Here is an 18,590-nt window from a genome sequence, read left to right on the forward strand (position 1 = left end):
CTTTGTTTTATTACCTTTATACTCTACTATTATTACTAAAACTTCAAATTGAAAATCTCTTATTCTTGCTGTAACTTTTTAAGAAGCATTATTAAGCACGTTCTTGCATAACACTTTATTCTTATTTTTACTCATGGAATTTGTTTGTAAAATATTGATGAAACAATCGCTCCAGAATGTTTGTGTTCATGACTATATACAAAATATTGAGAATTTAACTAAACTTACTACAGATATCTTTCAATTCAATACTGATTTCTTTCCATTAACATAAGATGAACATTCTTTATTTTATTAAAAAAGCTATTATTTTCATACATAAAAGATTATTGATTGTTAATTGATCAATTCATAAATTACATTACACACAACATAGTTTAATTTCCAATTATGTGTACTAGTTAAAATAGGAAGCCAAAAGTGATGTTATTTATAAAATACATGGTACAAGTTGTTACTTATTATTTTTATGCACAGTATATATTTCGGTTACATATAAAGTAATTAAAATTTTCAAATATCATATAATCAGTTCTTAAATATATATTACAGTATACAAGTCTGCAATAATCTTGTTAAATGTATTGGCACAATATTACTTGATAATCAATTGGTCATTAATATAAACTTCTAATGTAAATTCATCAAATTATTAATAGCAGATAACATTGATTATGTAGATAAAGACACATAATTTAATTTTATAATACAATTTCATTTGAGGATATTCCATTACAATCTATATTCACTTTAATAATTTTTTTTTCATTAATGAATGATTATATATATTAATGAAAATTCGTAAAAAACATCACATTTTAAAATATTCTGTGAATGTACAACAATGATATAGACTGGAACTTCATAGTGTCAAGATGTATTTGTCTATGGTACAATTGTACAATAGTACATAATATTACATTTATTCGAACTTACTCTTTGTTAATACAATAAATATTTTGGAAAGTACTCAAGAATAAAAAAGAAAAAAATAACTGTAAACTTTGTTAGGATGAGCCCTTATATAGTAATAAGTATGCATTACTTAATTTCTTGCAACATTTTTGATAATACTCAAGTTGTTGATCTAATAATATGTATGTGTTGTTTCATATTGGATGTGATTATTATATTATAAAGTGAATATTCTAAACTAGACTTATATCTATAATAAACACCTGTATATGACGTTTATTATATCTAATTATATAATGCTTTCATTTTTTTTTTTTTTTTTTTTTTTTTTTTTTTTTTTTTTTTTTTACTAATTTGATAGCAAAAGCTATGCACTTTTTTAAATGAATTTACAAATCTTATTGGTTACTAAGATTTTCTAGGTCAAAAATTGATTAAATAATATCTTTATTTAGGGCTTGTTCTACGAGTGTTTACAGGATAAATAAAAGAACAAATAAAAATATATATTTCTCTAAGCTTGATGAGTTTTTTTTTATATAAAATATTTTATTTTATAACACATTTTTGATAACAAAATTAAATGTCATGTTTCATTTTCAAATTTCATATTTTACTGTATAGTATAAAAAGGAATCTTTTGTACATATATAGCATTTGGTATGGTATCACATTTTTCATTACACATATTTTGTACAGCTTTAGCATTTGGATGAATGATAGCATATATATATACAATATATATATATATATGTGAGAATATCCATTTTATTAATATAATGGATTAAGAATAAAATTGCATATAATACAATAAGCTTATTAATTACAATTTCTTATATCCACTGATGTACAAAGTGATGAAATTGTGTCATTGTAAAGTCATGAAAGAGTTATATGAGAGATAATTGGAAAAATTAGGGATTTATGTTCTTTTCTCCTACAATACAGTCAATTAGATAGTCTAGTTCCTTTGATTTTTCATTTTATGTTCTACTAGCTAAGACTTATTAAAAGAAATATTAAAGATCTTGCTCATATATTTTCAATATAAATTCTAGATATATAAATATATAAGTATTCGAAATAATAATTTACTATTTAAAAAGTGTAGAGCGAATAAACGGAATCATATTCGTTATTATTTCTGTAGTTTATTTTTAGAACAAAGAAGAAACATTATATTTGCTGTAATAATGCTTTTATTTTATTCGTAATGAAAATAAATTAAAGTATTTTTGCCACAAATGTATTGTTGCAATGAAAAGATAAAAAAAAGAATAAAAAACAAGAATACAAAAAAACGTCGATTTCAATATAAAATTTTAATAAACATTATCACAATAAAGTATGAAGAATATAAAACAAAAACTTTTCAAAATGTATTGAAACATATCCAATTGTATGAAATATACACATTTATTATACAAAAATTTATTATATGTTTTATTATATGTTACATGACAAATCTTTTATTAATACTTTATAAAAATCTACATATCCATCTGTAAACAATTCTTGATTCTTGATAGTGTTAATGTATTCTTCAAATTCATTACTTTTATAGTAATTATCTATCGAATTTGCTTTATTAATTATTTTCTTAGGTGCAGGCACAGGAGGTTTAAATGCAACACCAGTTGGATCAAATTCTGTATAAAACTGTTCTGGTGTTCTAAAAATTTCAGAAATAAGTAACTTTAAAATAAGTTAAAAATTACAAATTTTATTAAATTTTTAAATATCATTTGTATGTATATACTTACAGTTTAGCAATATCTGAACTTAAACTACCTTCACCATTTACAGGTACATTCCATGCTATATTTTTTGCTACTTTCCGCACTATGGTATGATAATGACGCTGTGTAATAGAAAATAAATGTTAATGTAGAATAAACATGATTTATTTTTTAGATTAAATCTTTAGAATTACACACCTGAAGGACAACAAGCTCCCATAATGCAGAACAATGTGCATTACAATATTCTGGATCTTCAATTTCAGGTTGATAAAATCCATCTCCACTGGTATAATCTGTATCTAATAAAACATCTACTGCTCTACCAAGTTGCATTATTTGCTTGATAATACTTAGTAAACCAAGTGCTCCATTATGTTGTAATTGTAAAGCTAAAGTAATCATTCTTTTTACAAAAGCTACTAAACGTTTAGAAGAAATTCTTTTTCTTCTATTAATAAGTACTTGTATTAAAGTTCTCAAAATAATTTCTATTTCAGTTTGTGTTTTACCACAATGAATATTTAAAAGATTTTTATATAAATGTACATAAAATCTGTAAAATGGATATATATAATATTATCTTAGAAAAATATTTTTCAATGATTATATATCATAATAAAATATACTGACTTGTAAGGGTCAATATTCAATGATGTACCTTGACCTGATAATATTGTAAATACGCATTGAATACAATGCAGTTGTTCTCTCAATCCTAAATTACCTTCCTCCATCAATCTATCTATAACTGTTACTATATCTTGATAAAAGTCCAAATTGATACAATGTGCAAATCTAAAATTCAAAAATATATATATGAAGAAAATTTTCTTTTTAATAATAAAGTAAAATATATATACATAATACAGGGATTATCTTACTTTGCTAATCCTTCTAAGCATACAGATAAAATTTTATTATTTGGAGCTTGCTTCAAAATTCTGAAATAAATTGTGAACACTACACTTGTTATTTCTGTAAAAATTTTCTGTTTTGCTTGTTTGTTTTCTTCTGCTTTGGTTTCTAGTAGTTCTTTTTCTACTTGTTCTAATTTTTTGTTCTTTTTCCTTTCTCGTTTGCTTAATGAAAGAATTCTTTGTTTGTGAGACATTAGTTTCTTTTGTTTAGTTTCATCTTCTTTCTCTTTATCAAGATCAATATCTTTTATACGAAGAGATAAAAGCACAGATATAACTTCAGCATGTACACTATGACCTTTAGATTTTATAAATTGATTTATTTTACGTACTATCTGTAATCATAAAAAGTATTTATATATAGAATGTAGTTAATTAATACAACAATTTTATAGAATTTTCTTACCATAAGTGATAATTCTCCACGTTTATCTTCCTTAAATACTTCAGAAATATATTTTACTATTCTTTCTCTTACACTAGCCTTTTTGTTATTTAATAATGGTATGAGAAAGTTCGCTATATTAAAGGAAAAATTGAAATAAGGATGGTTAACTAATAATTCACACATACACATTACAGCCATTTCTCCCAATAAAATTTCTCTTTCGTAAACAATTCGTGTGTCTCCTGCTTTTTTTCTCAGGATATTAGACATCTTTTCAAGTTTTTGTAAGTACTGTTTGTAACTTTTTAGTAATACAGCTTCATAATTTTGTAATTGTAATGTCTCTTTTTTCACTAAAATATAAAATATTAATAAACAAAAATCAAAAATATATAAAAATTAATAACTAAAGGATATTAAGCAAATATAATTATTTTTAAGTGTACTAGGTTTACAAAATATACAAACATTTGACGCCTTCCGGTTTGAGTTGTAAAATTTGATAAGATGGCAAAAGATCTTTAAATACTTCTAAAAGTGATATCATTGCCAATTTTTTAACTGTGATATAGATTTCTGGATTGCTTTCTTCCATGAAATCCAAAAGTACTTTAAAATTACTAGATTTAAGTTCTGGATTCTCTAAAAGTGTACTAGACAATACACCAATTTTGAAGCGCCTTGATTTTAATATTTCTTCACGACATGCTATAAGTTCTACAGTAGATACTGCTTCACCATTTTCCTTATTTAAATTGTTCTACAATATTAATTAAATTCCATTATTTTATCGTTATTAGAGTTAAAGTTAAAGTTATTAAATTCAAGTAACTCTCTTATATGTAATATAACATATTTGATTAATATAAAGTCAATATATAATTGTCAAAGATTTACTTGTAAATATGAATTAATTTCTCCATGTTCATCTAATTCTTCATCTTCCCCATTTTGTTCAAACATACTTTCTTCATTATTTTCAATTTCCTTATCTTCTTCTTCTTTTTCTTCTATAATTCTCTTTTCTATCACTCCTTGTTGAGTTTTTATAGGAAGTAACATACGCATCTTTTTTATACCGTTTCTTTCATTCAACTTTGATACATGATCTTCATACGATTCCTCTAGTTGATCTTCTTCCTGTTTTCTTTTAGATTTTTGTCCTTGTTTATGATTTACAACTATTCTAAAATAAATATCAATTTATGTTGATTGTTTTGATTATATAATTGTATAAAAATGATTCATTTCATACTCATTCAATCTTATTTTTTTCAGTAAATTATAAGATTTATTAGAAATAGCATTTTGTAAAAAAGATAAATCATCTTCTTCAACCATATGTAATAAATCTTCTCCATTATCACTTTCTTCTTCTTCTACTTTGTCTACTTTTGGTAAAGTTCTTTGAATTTGTTTTTTAGATTGCCTGTGTCTACGTGTTTTTAATTTCCCTTGTTTTGAAAGTTTTGTTTTTGTCTGATTGTTTCTTTTAATTTTACTAATCTTTGGTTTCTTTTGCTTCTGTTAGAAAAAAAATATTATCTTATATATATATTATTATACATATTAAAAAATATAAAAAATATTTACTGTTTACATTTAATTATTTTATTAAATATAAAACAAAAATTATTAAACTTGTTTTCATATCTAAAGATTAGATTTTATAATAAAATTACAAATTTCATATAAAATCAAAATATATCTAATACTTACACTCATTTTTATGTATTTATTAAAAAATTACTAGAATAAATTTTAGATATTATCAAATCTTGAAAATATTTATTAATAAATTAATAGTAAATTAAATTTGTATACTTTTAAAGTCAACACGTGTATTACACTACCATCACTAAAAGTTGTACTGTAATGTCTTTGTGTTGGTACAACTTAAGCTTCGTTTCTATATAAGCAGATACGATACATTATAAAGGCACAACGAAAGTTTTATAAGTGACGCATGTGCATATATGATTATTTCTCTGTGAGAAAAATAGAGTGGCATAGGAAATATACTCTTTTGATCTTTTTTCTGTAGATTCTTCTATATTTAAGGTATTAATGGCTTCTCTCTAAGAATAAAAATTCCATAAGCTATATATTTCCGATTTAAATCACGTAACATAGATGCATCCATTACGCATTTCTACACAACCTATTTAAAATACATCCTACATGAGAGAAAAAATTTATTTTCAACAACGATTTCATATGTTTTTTTTATTTCATGATAATATTAAGTAATAGTAATAATTATAATAAATAATTTTATTAACGAATCAGATAATTTAAGGTAACTAAATTACTTAAATGTTACTATCTCATACAATATATACCATTTGAAATACATTCTTCATATATAGAACTTCAAATTTGAAGTAAAAGTCAATATTATATTTTGCTGTTATTATTTTTCTATAATTAGTAATAATTGTAAAAGACTTTATAAATATATATATTTGATTTCAGGAGAATATAATTTTCTAAATTTCTTAGAAATTTCGATCCTATGTCCGACTAATTATAATACAATGAAATAAAAGCACTTTCTCTATGAACCTGTTGATATTAATATCACTCAAGAAATATTAACATCTTGTTAAATAATTTCTGCAAAAAAGAAATATAATACTTTTGAAAAAATGGAACCCATAAAACCCATGAAGTTAATGGTACGTTCGTTAGCATCATTTGTAATCCTTGCAAGTGTAATACACTCTGTTTGGTATCTTTTTCGAGAAAAATATGTGCCAAAACATGAACAGGGCAATATTCCTGTTGTTATGCTATTTAAATATCTTACAGGAAAAGATACAAAGAAAAGAGACAATGATAAAAACTAATGTATAATTAATTTAAAGTAACGTATAATTCTTTGTAATATAATAAATAATTACATTAAAAAATAGTATTTTTTTATTATGATTTTAATTTTGACATAAAATATTGTAAAAGGAAAAAAATAGATTGTGTGTGTGTGCTGTATATATGCTCTTATATACAATCAAGTTTTTAATATTAAATTTATACTAAATTTGTTTTATTTAATTAGTACTAGTACTAGTACTATCCTATAGTATTGTTTAATTATTTTTCATATATAAATATGTTATGACATTATACGAATATATATATATATACGTTTTAGTCAATTCAATTATTTATATGAGATGTATATTTACAGTTCACGCAATAAATATTCCTTGCATTTAAAGTATTACGAGAGCAATAACTATCACAATTATTAAAGGTAAGTAAATCAATAAAAATACACGATTTGTGATTACTTGGTTAACCTCTTGACGTAATTAAGTATGCGAAGCAGTTCACTGATGTTCAAAGAGAAAATTAATTTTTCTTTTCCTTTACTCTTTGTATTTTTTAATAAAACAACGTATTAAAATAAAAAATATGTAAATTCTCCTACTTCAATTATATTTGACATACATATATATTTACATGTCAGATATACACAAGAAATGATATAGATCTTGAGGAATATTTCATCATGAAATAGTGAATGATAAATATATATTGTATTATAAAACTAAGTACATAAATAAAATATATTTATCTTATTACATTTGATATTTTTATATATTGTACAATAATGAAAAAAATGGTTAAAATTTTTATGAATTTATTTGATGAATTAAATGGCATTTCTTAATAAAATATGTAATGTTGTATGTACGCGTAGTCTTTTATGAAGAATTATAATCGAGATTAAAATATAAAATTTATGACTATAATTTTCAATGATGGTTTTTGTGCCATTATTTGATTTTATTGTTAAGTGGTAGAAATCGGTCTAGTTGCCGTCTCCTATTCTCATCTAAGACCAAGGAGGGGATATCGTGGACAAAAGCGACCTCTGTTAAGCTACCGGCCCGCTCATCAAAGTGTGCAATGCATTGCTGTTGAAAATGGCGTCGGGCTCGGAGGTGCCAGAATATTCGTCCCCAGCAAAACGGCGAAAGGTCGACGGTTACGACTATACGTCTATCAACAGTATTGAACCAGATTTCAGAGATTGCGAGATCGTACGCGACAGAGCGAATGAAGATTTTGAAGGTATGTTCGCAATATTATGAACGATTAATTAAAGAAATCGACAAAAATTGCAAGATGGCGGAGCGAAAGGCGTCACCTCATTTTCCATGGTCTGTCTTAGCTTGATCCTGTTTGCAGCGAGTACTGAGGACGCCATGACAGTTGCGCTTCGTGCGTCGTATTTTCTAAATACTTTACTTCTACCGCAGTTAACAGTTTCCTCAAGCAACTTTATAAGGCCGGTATTCTATGATTTCCTTGCTATTGGTCGCATTTTTTTCAATGTCGCGTGTAAAAAAAGACAGAAGAATTTTCCTTAGAACATAAAGCATTTGAGGCGCGTATCGAAGGATTAGTGTGACAGTAGCATCTCGGTGCGCTTCATTCGCAGAGATTCACAGATGGCACAATTCTCACATAAAAGAGAAACGTAACTGTTTTTCCTTCATTGCGCATATACATTGATAGGCGGGAAAAATATGATATCCTACAAATATAATCATTTTTACAGAATATATGTATACATATCATATATATGTATACATATATATATGTGTGTCTATATATATACATATATATATGTATGTATATATATAAAGATATTTTAATAATAATTCATCGACTTTTATAAATGGATAGCGATTTTCTAAATAAAACCATTTTTCTTTTCCCCCTATTAATATCTTCGGATACAATCAATATTACGTTTTTCATTTTTTTTTCATTTCTTTTTTTATTTTTTTTCATTTCTTTTTTTTTATTTTTATTTTTTTTATTTTTTATTTTTATGAAAACGATTTATAAATCAAATATATAAATAATGAGATGAAATTTATATCTGAACTATAATTTTTCATTAAATATTAATAAATATAAGTGTACATCTTAAAAAAAAAAAAAAAAAAAAAAAAAAACGAAGTAATAAAAATATAAATTTATTTTATAATTACATAAAATAATTTTGAAATCTATATTTATGATCCATTGATAACAAAACAGAATTTAATAGATTTATTGAATTGTTCTATTTCTAAAAGGATATATAAAGTTATTAAGTTTTCTTTTATATACAAATTTTTTATACAAAGGAGAAGAAAATATATTTTCATTTGAAATAATAATTTATAATTGCATGAATATATTGGTTGAAATAATATTTAAAGTTAGATATGTATAGTATTCATTAGAATCTATATTATAACAATATAGGTGGTTTTTTTTTTCTTTTTCTTTTCTTTTTCTTTTCTTTTTTTTTTCTTTTTTTTTTTTTTGAGAGTTAAAATCTAACATTAATTTTTTGTAATAAAATAATTAATGATTATTTTCTTTTATATATATATAGAAACATCGGGTACAGACAGCGCATATGCTGAATTAAGCGATGAATCCAAGTCTGCTTCCACTTCTTCAGATGCTACAAATTTGACATCTTCATCTAGAATTGATTCGACCAGTGACGATACTGGATGCCCGTAAGTTGAAATCATTAAATCATATTATACTTTGAAATATTTTGTTATTTATTGTTATCATTCGTGTATTAGGATTGACACTGCAGATGAAAAAGACGAAGTGTCATCGACAGTATCCAATTTGTCAGATTTATCAGGTTTGTCTGAACTTTCTGGTAACGGAGAAGTTGGTAATCAGTGGCAAAACGCCTGTTCGTGGGTGGAAAAGCAAATGTTAATAGGTACAGATCCACGAGATCTTTTACATCACCTACTCATGGATTCCACACAGATTCCAGAGCAGGTTGATGACCTGACGCTGTGGAAGGTATCTATTAAATAGTAAATAGAATATGAAAATACATTAAATAAAATATCTGTGATCAGGATATACTAATGCTAAGCAATTCGATATTTTAGATAATATTAAATATGATGTGTGAACCACCACGAAGGCAAAAGTTGAGGCATATAAATACGTTGTCCGATGTTGTTAGGTTAATTCGCAATAGTAAAAAAATCATAGTTCTGACGGGCGCTGGTGTGAGTGTAAGTTGCGGTATACCTGACTTTAGAAGTAGAGATGGTATATATTCAAGACTCGCTCAAGATTTTCCAGATTTACCCGATCCACAGGTAGTGCAAAATAATAAATTTGATTGCTTTAATACATTTTATTTAACTTCATATATTTATTTTTGTTAATATGTGATCTTTACTATTTATTTTATAGGCTATGTTTGACATCAATTATTTTGGTCAAGATCCTAGGCCATTTTACAAATTTGCACGTGAAATATATCCAGGACAGTTTAAACCTAGCCCCTGTCATAGGTTTATAAAAATATTGGACAAACAGAAGAAGCTTTTACGAAATTATTCACAAAATATCGATACTTTGGAACAAGTAGCTGGCATTGAAAACGTGATAGAGTGCCACGGTATGTAAATTCGATATTCCTGTGGTACAGGCAACTCTCCTATAACACGGTTAATTACCGTGGTTATGTATCGTGTTATAAAAAGCTAGGAAGTAATATAAATTAGGCGAATTTGTTTTGTATATATCAAAACCGTGATATAGGAGGGTATTTCGCAATTTTTGTACCGTGCTATATCGAAACCATGTTCTTGGAGTATCGTGTTATACAAGGGTTGCTTGTACTCAAGAAAAAATGGAAATGTAAGATCGAAAGTATCTCTCGTTAAATAGAAAAAATATTGAAATTCTTTAATCGTGCTATTTCTTATTATGCATTCGTTTTTTCTATGTTTTTTTTTTTTTTTCTCTCTCAAAGGCTCGTTTGCTACTGCTTCTTGTACAAGGTGTAAATATCAAGTTAAAGCGGACGACATCAGAGAAGATATCTTTGCCCAAAGAATACCTTTGTGTCCAAAATGCAGAGTGAACGCCCTACCTTCAATAGCCGAGACCAACTCCAATGAAAATTATAGAGGTAAATGGATGACCTATTTATATTTGATCTCCGCTGATAGTATATTTATTTGCAGTCTTTCGTAATCTGGCTTATCAGTTTCTATGGTATGGAAACTTAGCTATCTAGAGATAGTTTCTGCTATTAGCCTTTCCTATATTGTGTCGCGAGTCGATGGCCATGTGAGAACATTATCTGCTCTTCTCGGAATACATCTTCGCTAAATGATGTTGCCATTTACACTGATCCACACATAAGTCGATATGTCAATCATAACTGCGAGTAAAACCTCGCTTATTAATAAGCATAATAAGGTAAACTTATAAAATTGCATCAAATAACCCCGTAAACGCCAATCAGACGTGGTTACGGGCTTACAGTTTACCGCTTGCCATTTTATCACATTTGACATTTACAATTGAAGTATGTTATGATTGAGTGAAAAAGACGCCATTACTCTCTGATCCTGATTTTTCTTTTTTTTTTCTTTTCTCCCATATTTAATTGAAAAAATCAATTTGGTATTTGAAATACATTTTTGTCTCTTTAATTTTCAGATCTCGTGTCTCAAGGTATTATGAAACCTGACATAGTCTTCTTTGGCGAAGGTCTTCCGGATGCATTTCATGATGCTATGGCAAAAGATAAGGACGATTGTGATCTTTTAATTGTCATTGGATCATCTCTAAAGGTTCAGCCGGTAGCATTAATACCATCATCTATACCATCTCACGTCCCGCAAATTCTCATCAATCGTGAATCCCTGCCGCATCTCAAATTTGACGTTGAGCTACTGGGAGATGGTGATATTATTATAAATCAGCTTTGTCATTTGTAAGTTGATTTTGATTCTCTTTCTCATCTTATATACGATGAATATGATATTCTTAATATGATGATTTTTTTTCTTTTTTTACAGAATGGGTGATAATTACAAAGAAGTATGTTGGCGTGAAAAAGTCCTAAAAGAAGCATCTCAACTATTACCATCGCGTTGTGTACCGGACGATACGTGGGAACAAAGTCAAGATATTGCCGATCACACGATATTACCACAAAGTAGTACAGACGATATTTTAACATCACATAATATTTCTTTAGAAAGTCCAAACAATTTAATAATCAATCCAAATCCGATAGCTCAATACGTCCAAAATACAACAGACGTATGTGTTTCTTCGACTTTCCAAATTACTCGTACAGAAAATGTAGAAGAAACTTATAACTTAGATGAAAGTCCAAAGCGAAGGTTAGATATTTCCAGTAATGAAAATAGTCCTAAAAGAATGAATCTTGGGTGCCATTCCGTTATAAATTACGTTACGTGTAAGGATGTAACAGAAACTAGTGATCAAACGATACATTCTGTAGAATCTAAGAATCATATTATATCTGTGGAATCAACGTCTGAACATAATGGCCAAATTTATAATTTAGAAGAATGCCAAGTGGCTCCAAGATTAATCGAATTTCCTTCAATCAATACTTTAACGAACATTACTTCGGAAACAAATCGATTTGACGACAGTAGGGAAGAAATAACGAAATCTAATGAAGAATCAACATTAATGAATCATGTTGGGTACGAGAAAACTGTTTTTAAGCCACGTCAAACGTCTATTGATTCGGCTATGGATTCTGGTATAGGCGATAGTTGTAATAGCGTTGATAGTTCGGAAGAAAAAGGTGAACTTGGAGAATCGAAATCCAATGAATTAGAGAGATATTGCTGGCCTCCTAAAATCAGAGAAAGTCTTGCTACTAGATTACCAGGTATATATATAAATAAAACTAATGTAAATTTTTTTATTTACATCTCAGTTGACCGATTATTATATTTTAATTTGATAAAAATTTTTGTTTTCATAGATAATTCATATTATCAATTAACACCTGGAAGATATATTTTTCCTGGAGCAGAAGTGTATTCTGATCCCGAAGATTATGATAGATATTCCTTATCAGCAAATTCCGAAAGTTTTGATAGCGATAGTGAGTCTTCATCGGGCGACGAAGAGGAGGAGGAGGAAGAGGAGGAGGAAGAAGAAGAGGAGGAAGAAGAAGAAGGTGAGGGAGAAAGGGAGCAGGAAGAGATACATGACACTTGTAAGTACTTTTTTTTTCGTAATATTTAATTTCTTCAAATTTGGCATACCTGTCTTTCCGTATTTTGAGATGGAAAGGTCAATAAGAAAAATATATCTTTCAAAAGTTTCAAATTATCTCGATTAATTCTTTTTTTTTTTTTATATATATATATATATTTATATATTTATTTTTATATATTTATTTTTATTTTTATTGTTCTATCCAGGTTCCACTGATAATCCAACACAGAAAGTTAACAATGAAGCCGAAGACAACAATGTAAACTGGGCAAGTAATTCGTATAGTGGTATACAAAATTGAACGTGTACAGAAATGTGGCAGTCAATTTTAGTCACTGTTACTTTAATGAATTTTTAGCAGAATTTGATGATATCGTTGAGTAGTTAATGTACAGTGCAATTCTTATCGACGTAACACAAAGCAATGTTCGAGATATACGTTGTCATACACGGAATACACACGAATGAATTGTGTAGAAGTCTTCTTGCTTGGTAATTAGAATTAAGTTGTATCAGGCGGTAGAGGCAAAGAAGCTTATTTATACGATTCATTAGACATGAGATTAACGATACTTGACCATAAAGTATTACCACCGAATACTGAAATGTTCAGTTTTTACTCATGGTTGTAGACTCACGACAAAATCAAGGTTGAACTTCAATCGATAGTTCTGTTGAAACATGAGTTACATTGTAAATGGTGTAACATATTTCACAACCTCAACATATACATTCAACGGTATACATAATGTACATGTTTTTCTAATATGTATTACTTTGTAATTTCATTTTAATGTTTTCACAAAGTTTGGTAGATAAAATGGTACAGATGAAACTTTTTGCAAACATCGAAAGTAATCGTTTAGATTTTTTAAATGCAGCTTCTACAAGCTGCATCCTATTGTGGTTTTTTTTTTATAGAAAATGCGATATAAATTGAACACAAAATAACATTCTGAATATAATAATTATTGAAATAATAATCTCATGGAAATGATAAGTGTTATATTGTTGTAAAGTTACAATTTCACAAATTTGTCTATCGATTTTTACAAATTGAAAGCATTTTTCTTCCAATGAGAATAGAAATTGCATTTTTCGTGACGATCTCCGTGTATCGTATTTGATAATATTTCAAATGAAATAACGTACTTTAAATATTATTACATCGGCGCATAGATATACCAATGTAACTCGAACTCACACAAATACGTTATATATTAAGGTTTTCTCTCTGAGAGATACCAGTGATTATTCTGTAAGTATATTGAAATCCTCTTTCGTATTATTATTCTTATTCTTCTCTTCTTCTTCTTCTTATTATTATTGCTATTAATATTATTATTATTATTTATCGATCGATTCTTTATAAAGGGATATGTAAATATAAATATCATAGTTATACCATGATTTCGTATTACCACAAAAAAATCATGAGACGATAACAACATGCAATAAATGTTCTTTTGTTCTTCGTATTTGAGAGCCAAAGTATTGAAAGGATTGTAAATATCAAGCAATCATATATATAGAAACACGTTTAATATGAGCACTTTAGATTACCGACCATCTCGTGCAAAAAAAGCATTTAATATTAACATTTTAATGTTTTCAACTAACGTAATCACACTCAGTATGCACGTGAATTTACGCTATAAGTAGAGATTGGCACCGAAATAATAGAAATACGAATATAATTAAGTCGAAGAAAATCATTGCCGTATATTTCTTTAAAATGATTGTTAAAGAGATCACAATCATTTTTTTTTTCTTTTTTTTTTTTTTTTTTTTTATCAAAAAGCTTCGAAGACAATTTTAATCAAATTCCATTAATTTTTATGTTTCACTTAGAATCTTGTGACTTCTTTACGCGTTAGTGCTCTTATTACAATTTATGTTTTCTATCAAACCTTGTTTTTGCTCCAATTATAAACTGTATATTACTATTCTTCTTTATCTTTCTTTGCGATTCTCCAAAGAAAAGATATACCAATTTTTCGATTGTAACGTGTTTCAGGCTGAGATAAAAGCTAACTTTTTTTTTATAGCCTCGTTCGAAAATTAGTGGTATATATATATGTATTTTTTATACATATAGATTCTATAGATTAACGTGTTATGTCTCAAAGTTATTGATTTTTCTTTAAAAAGAAAAGGACAATGAAAAATTTCTTAGAAAGTAACGTTCCTCGAATATCGTATTGATAACAAAAAAAAACCTGTTTTCTATACAGCAATTTAGATTTAAAATTAATTATTTTATATTATATATATATATAATATATGTATATATATAATATATATATATAATATATAATATATATAATATATAAATATATATATATATATATACATAAATATATATATACATATATATATATATTGTACATCAGCACGATTAAACGATGGTCTTAATGATTTGGCAATTAATAATTTAAGCTTATTAAGTTCGACTTTGTTTCATTGGAGCACGGGCGAATGTACAAAGCAATGTTGGATAGCTTCGCATTGCGTGTTATTTTTATATGAATGAAAAAAAAAAAGGTTAGATTAGTAATTTACAGGATATAAACACAGAGAACAACAATGCAATAACTTTCGACAAACCATTGGTGACAATCGTTGTTGTCACATACGATTGTGTTATATTTGCAAGATAATTGCAAGACGATGCATTGCAAAGTTCGAGTCAAATATGTTAAAAAAAACTTATAAAACTCAGGCATTTTGTATGCGTGCATCAAAACGAAAGGATTTGTCAAAGTTATTATTGCAGAAAAAAAAATAATAAAAAAAAGAAATTGTACAGAATGATTATATGCGCAACAAGCAGATTATGAATACAGTAAACGTTAATGTGTACTAATAGCAATGTCCCCCTCCCCAAAAAATATCGGACATTGCTTTACGGAATTTGACATATAACGATAAACTACGCATATAGGAAAACACACGTCCGACTAGTTACTAGAATCTTGCACTAATTAAAGACATCTAGTAATACATTTACTAAATGTGGCTAAAGAATTGAAGTTTTCTCTTCTAAGTTTCTAAGCCACTAATCCTCTTTTGGACGTTAATTATAATACACGTGTGAAGATTCCAACGCAGCGAAGGATTGAAGACTCTTAATCTGCTCTGTTACCTTTATATATGTCTATATATAAATATATATATTATATATATATATATATATATATATATATATATATATATATATATATATATATACATACATATATTCTGGTTCCTAACAGTAAGAGTCAATTTTATAAGATTAGACGAAGAGATTATCTTCTGCTTTGTACAAATGGCTTTATTTATCATTGTTTTGCGAAGTAATATGCAGGAAAGGCAGATTAGGTATTATTTTATGAAAGGCTCCCTCTCTTTATCCACACCTCGTTTTATTTTTACTCTTCTTTTATTTATTTAGGATATAATGAGAGTGCGCATTCACACGCCGCACGCGCGCGCGCGCACGTACACACACAACATACACACACACACACATATATATATGTATACATGTATACACACACAGAACAAAAAGTTGGTTTTTATTATTGCGCCCAAAGTTACGCAAATCTTTCGGAACATTATCTTTCTGCTATCGATAACATTTAATATTATAGTTAAAGGAATGTTAGTTTAATATAATAGCATTATAAAGAAATCAATCTCTTTTACATATTTATAACTCCTATTTTTTGTTCATTCAGATAGTATTGGAATATGGAAAATTTTTATATAATTTTATTATATTGTGTATATTTATTAAAAATATATTAATTATTTTAAAAGTATTATTCCATGTCATGATAATTAAAATTTAATCCTATAAAATACGCGATCGATTCAGAAAGACAGAAGTGTTCATTTACGAAGATTTGACAATCATACCAACTTTTTTTCAAGAGTACTGACTTTTTGTATAAATGCGTCATATGTAAATATTTATTATTTTTACTATATGTAACAGATTATGGATCTCGTCGTATTAGTTGAGACGCGAATATATATATATATATATATATATATATATTTATATATATGTATATGTATATGTATATTATATAATATGTCAAAAAAAAAGAAAAGGATAAAGAAAAATTAATTTTTACAATTCAGCTAATGCGGCGAAAATAGTAGAAACAGTTCTTGATTTTTTTATAATTTGTTATTCAATCTAACGAATGTTTAAAAAAAATGTTCTCTATTATAAACGTTGTAAGTTTTGTTTTTTGGTATTACTAACGTGTAAGCTTAATCTTTTAAATTAAACAATTTTCTATAATAGCAGCTACACGATTTATTCTATCACCCAATGGAGCCCCCAACAAATTATTAATTCTTATATTTGCATTTAAATAGACAAAAAAATGATGTAACAAGGATAAATGTACAAATAAAAGTGAAAGCGAGTATACTCAGTCTTGTTTACACCTTTATTGATAATGTAAAAAAGGATCATTTTGATTTATATGCTTGACGTGTCATTATGTACAAGTATCTGTTTGAAAGACGTATACTTGTATTTTAATTCTTGATAGTTATCGATGTTGTGTGTATAACAAAAAATACAGTAACTCATGATGGCGATTTAAAACAAAGAACATTGGATGCAACTATAATTAATAAGATAAATTATACGTTAAGTCTTGTTAAATATAAGCAAATGCGATTTTATGTGTAATTTGCTCAAATCCATATTTGAGAATCATTAGAAAAATGAATGTAAGATAGTCTTCTTTCTCACATTTAGTATATAAGAGAGAAAAAAAAATTGAAATAATACATAAGAAAAACAAGTACAATGCATTAAAAAGCAATAGTGTTAAGGCGATACTATATACTACTCGAAGTACTTTTAGATATTTGACATTTATCATATTATACTTTACTGCAAAGCTTTCTACTTTTGATTCCTTTAACAATGCTATATAATAATTGCTTAATTTATTTACTGTAAAGTAAACAATATTAAGACATTATAAATAACTGATTAAATATTTTATAGTTATTGTAGAAAATAAATTACTTATGTGTTTTTATAAAAGATATGTTTTCATTTAAATTAGAATAATTAATCTGATATATATTTTTACTTCATTTGATATACTTTAAATAAAATATAATCAAATTACTAAAATGTTCTTTTTGATATATTTATTTCTCTATACCTAAATATATATAATTTACAATACTTTGGGTATATCTAAATATTAAATTCTATTGTAAAAAATCATTGTAAATGAATTAATTTTTAATATATTAAATATAAGTTTAGAATTACATGATTTATGCTATACATTTTCAATTTTTGTGTTAACACTGAATATCTCTGCTATATAGTCATATTGATGGAAGATGATCAAAATAAGATGGAATAAAGCTGATATTAATAATTACAATCTTATTGTTCCAATCCATTTTTTTATAAAGGAATATAAAAATTATAAAAATAGTATGTTTATATTAATAATATTATTATAGAAAGTGATATATATTAAAAATGAATCATTTAAAAAACAATTCAATAAAGCTTAATAAAACTAAAATTACACGAAGTAT

At 26.5% G+C, this 18,590-nt stretch overlaps 2 protein-coding genes and 1 long non-coding RNA gene across 4 annotated transcripts; 2 read left to right on the plus strand and 1 right to left on the minus strand.

Moving 5' to 3' along the window:
- Window positions 1–1,288: 1,288 nt before the first annotated feature.
- LOC124433172 (nucleolar complex protein 3 homolog) lies at window positions 1,289–5,814 on the minus strand. 2 transcript variants are annotated; one of them, XM_046982895.1, is made up of 10 exons: window positions 5,682–5,814; window positions 5,218–5,486; window positions 4,860–5,148; window positions 4,431–4,722; window positions 3,981–4,315; window positions 3,539–3,909; window positions 3,288–3,452; window positions 2,853–3,210; window positions 2,679–2,776; window positions 1,289–2,587 (listed from the first exon to the last, which is right to left on the minus strand). In XM_046982895.1, exons 1-10 carry the CDS (start codon window positions 5,685–5,687, stop codon window positions 2,362–2,364), a joined length of 2,409 nt encoding a protein of 802 aa, XP_046838851.1. In that variant the 5' UTR covers window positions 5,688–5,814; the 3' UTR covers window positions 1,289–2,361. The 2 variants fall into 2 exon arrangements, with proteins under 2 accessions (XP_046838851.1, XP_046838852.1); XM_046982896.1 differs by lacking the exon at window positions 5,682–5,814 and having other exon boundaries at window positions 4,860–5,143; window positions 5,218–5,359.
- A 63-nt stretch (window positions 5,815–5,877) lies between these two features.
- Window positions 5,878–6,526, plus strand: LOC124433173. The gene is made up of 2 exons (XR_006944443.1): window positions 5,878–6,023; window positions 6,438–6,526. It is a non-coding gene; the product is annotated as an uncharacterized LOC124433173 (long non-coding RNA).
- A 1,368-nt stretch (window positions 6,527–7,894) lies between these two features.
- Window positions 7,895–17,931, plus strand: LOC124433240 (NAD-dependent protein deacetylase sirtuin-1). Its single transcript, XM_046983019.1, has 10 exons — window positions 7,895–8,042; window positions 9,364–9,493; window positions 9,566–9,800; window positions 9,893–10,108; window positions 10,206–10,413; window positions 10,771–10,929; window positions 11,466–11,742; window positions 11,828–12,681; window positions 12,778–13,014; window positions 13,223–17,931. Exons 1-10 carry the CDS (start codon window positions 7,895–7,897, stop codon window positions 13,315–13,317), a joined length of 2,559 nt encoding a protein of 852 aa, XP_046838975.1. The 3' UTR covers window positions 13,318–17,931.
- The last annotated feature ends 659 nt before the right edge of the window (window positions 17,932–18,590 follow it).

Source organism: Vespa crabro, chromosome 2 (assembly GCF_910589235.1).
Source record: "Vespa crabro chromosome 2, iyVesCrab1.2, whole genome shotgun sequence".
In the NCBI taxonomy this organism is placed as follows: domain Eukaryota; kingdom Metazoa; phylum Arthropoda; class Insecta; order Hymenoptera; family Vespidae; genus Vespa; species Vespa crabro.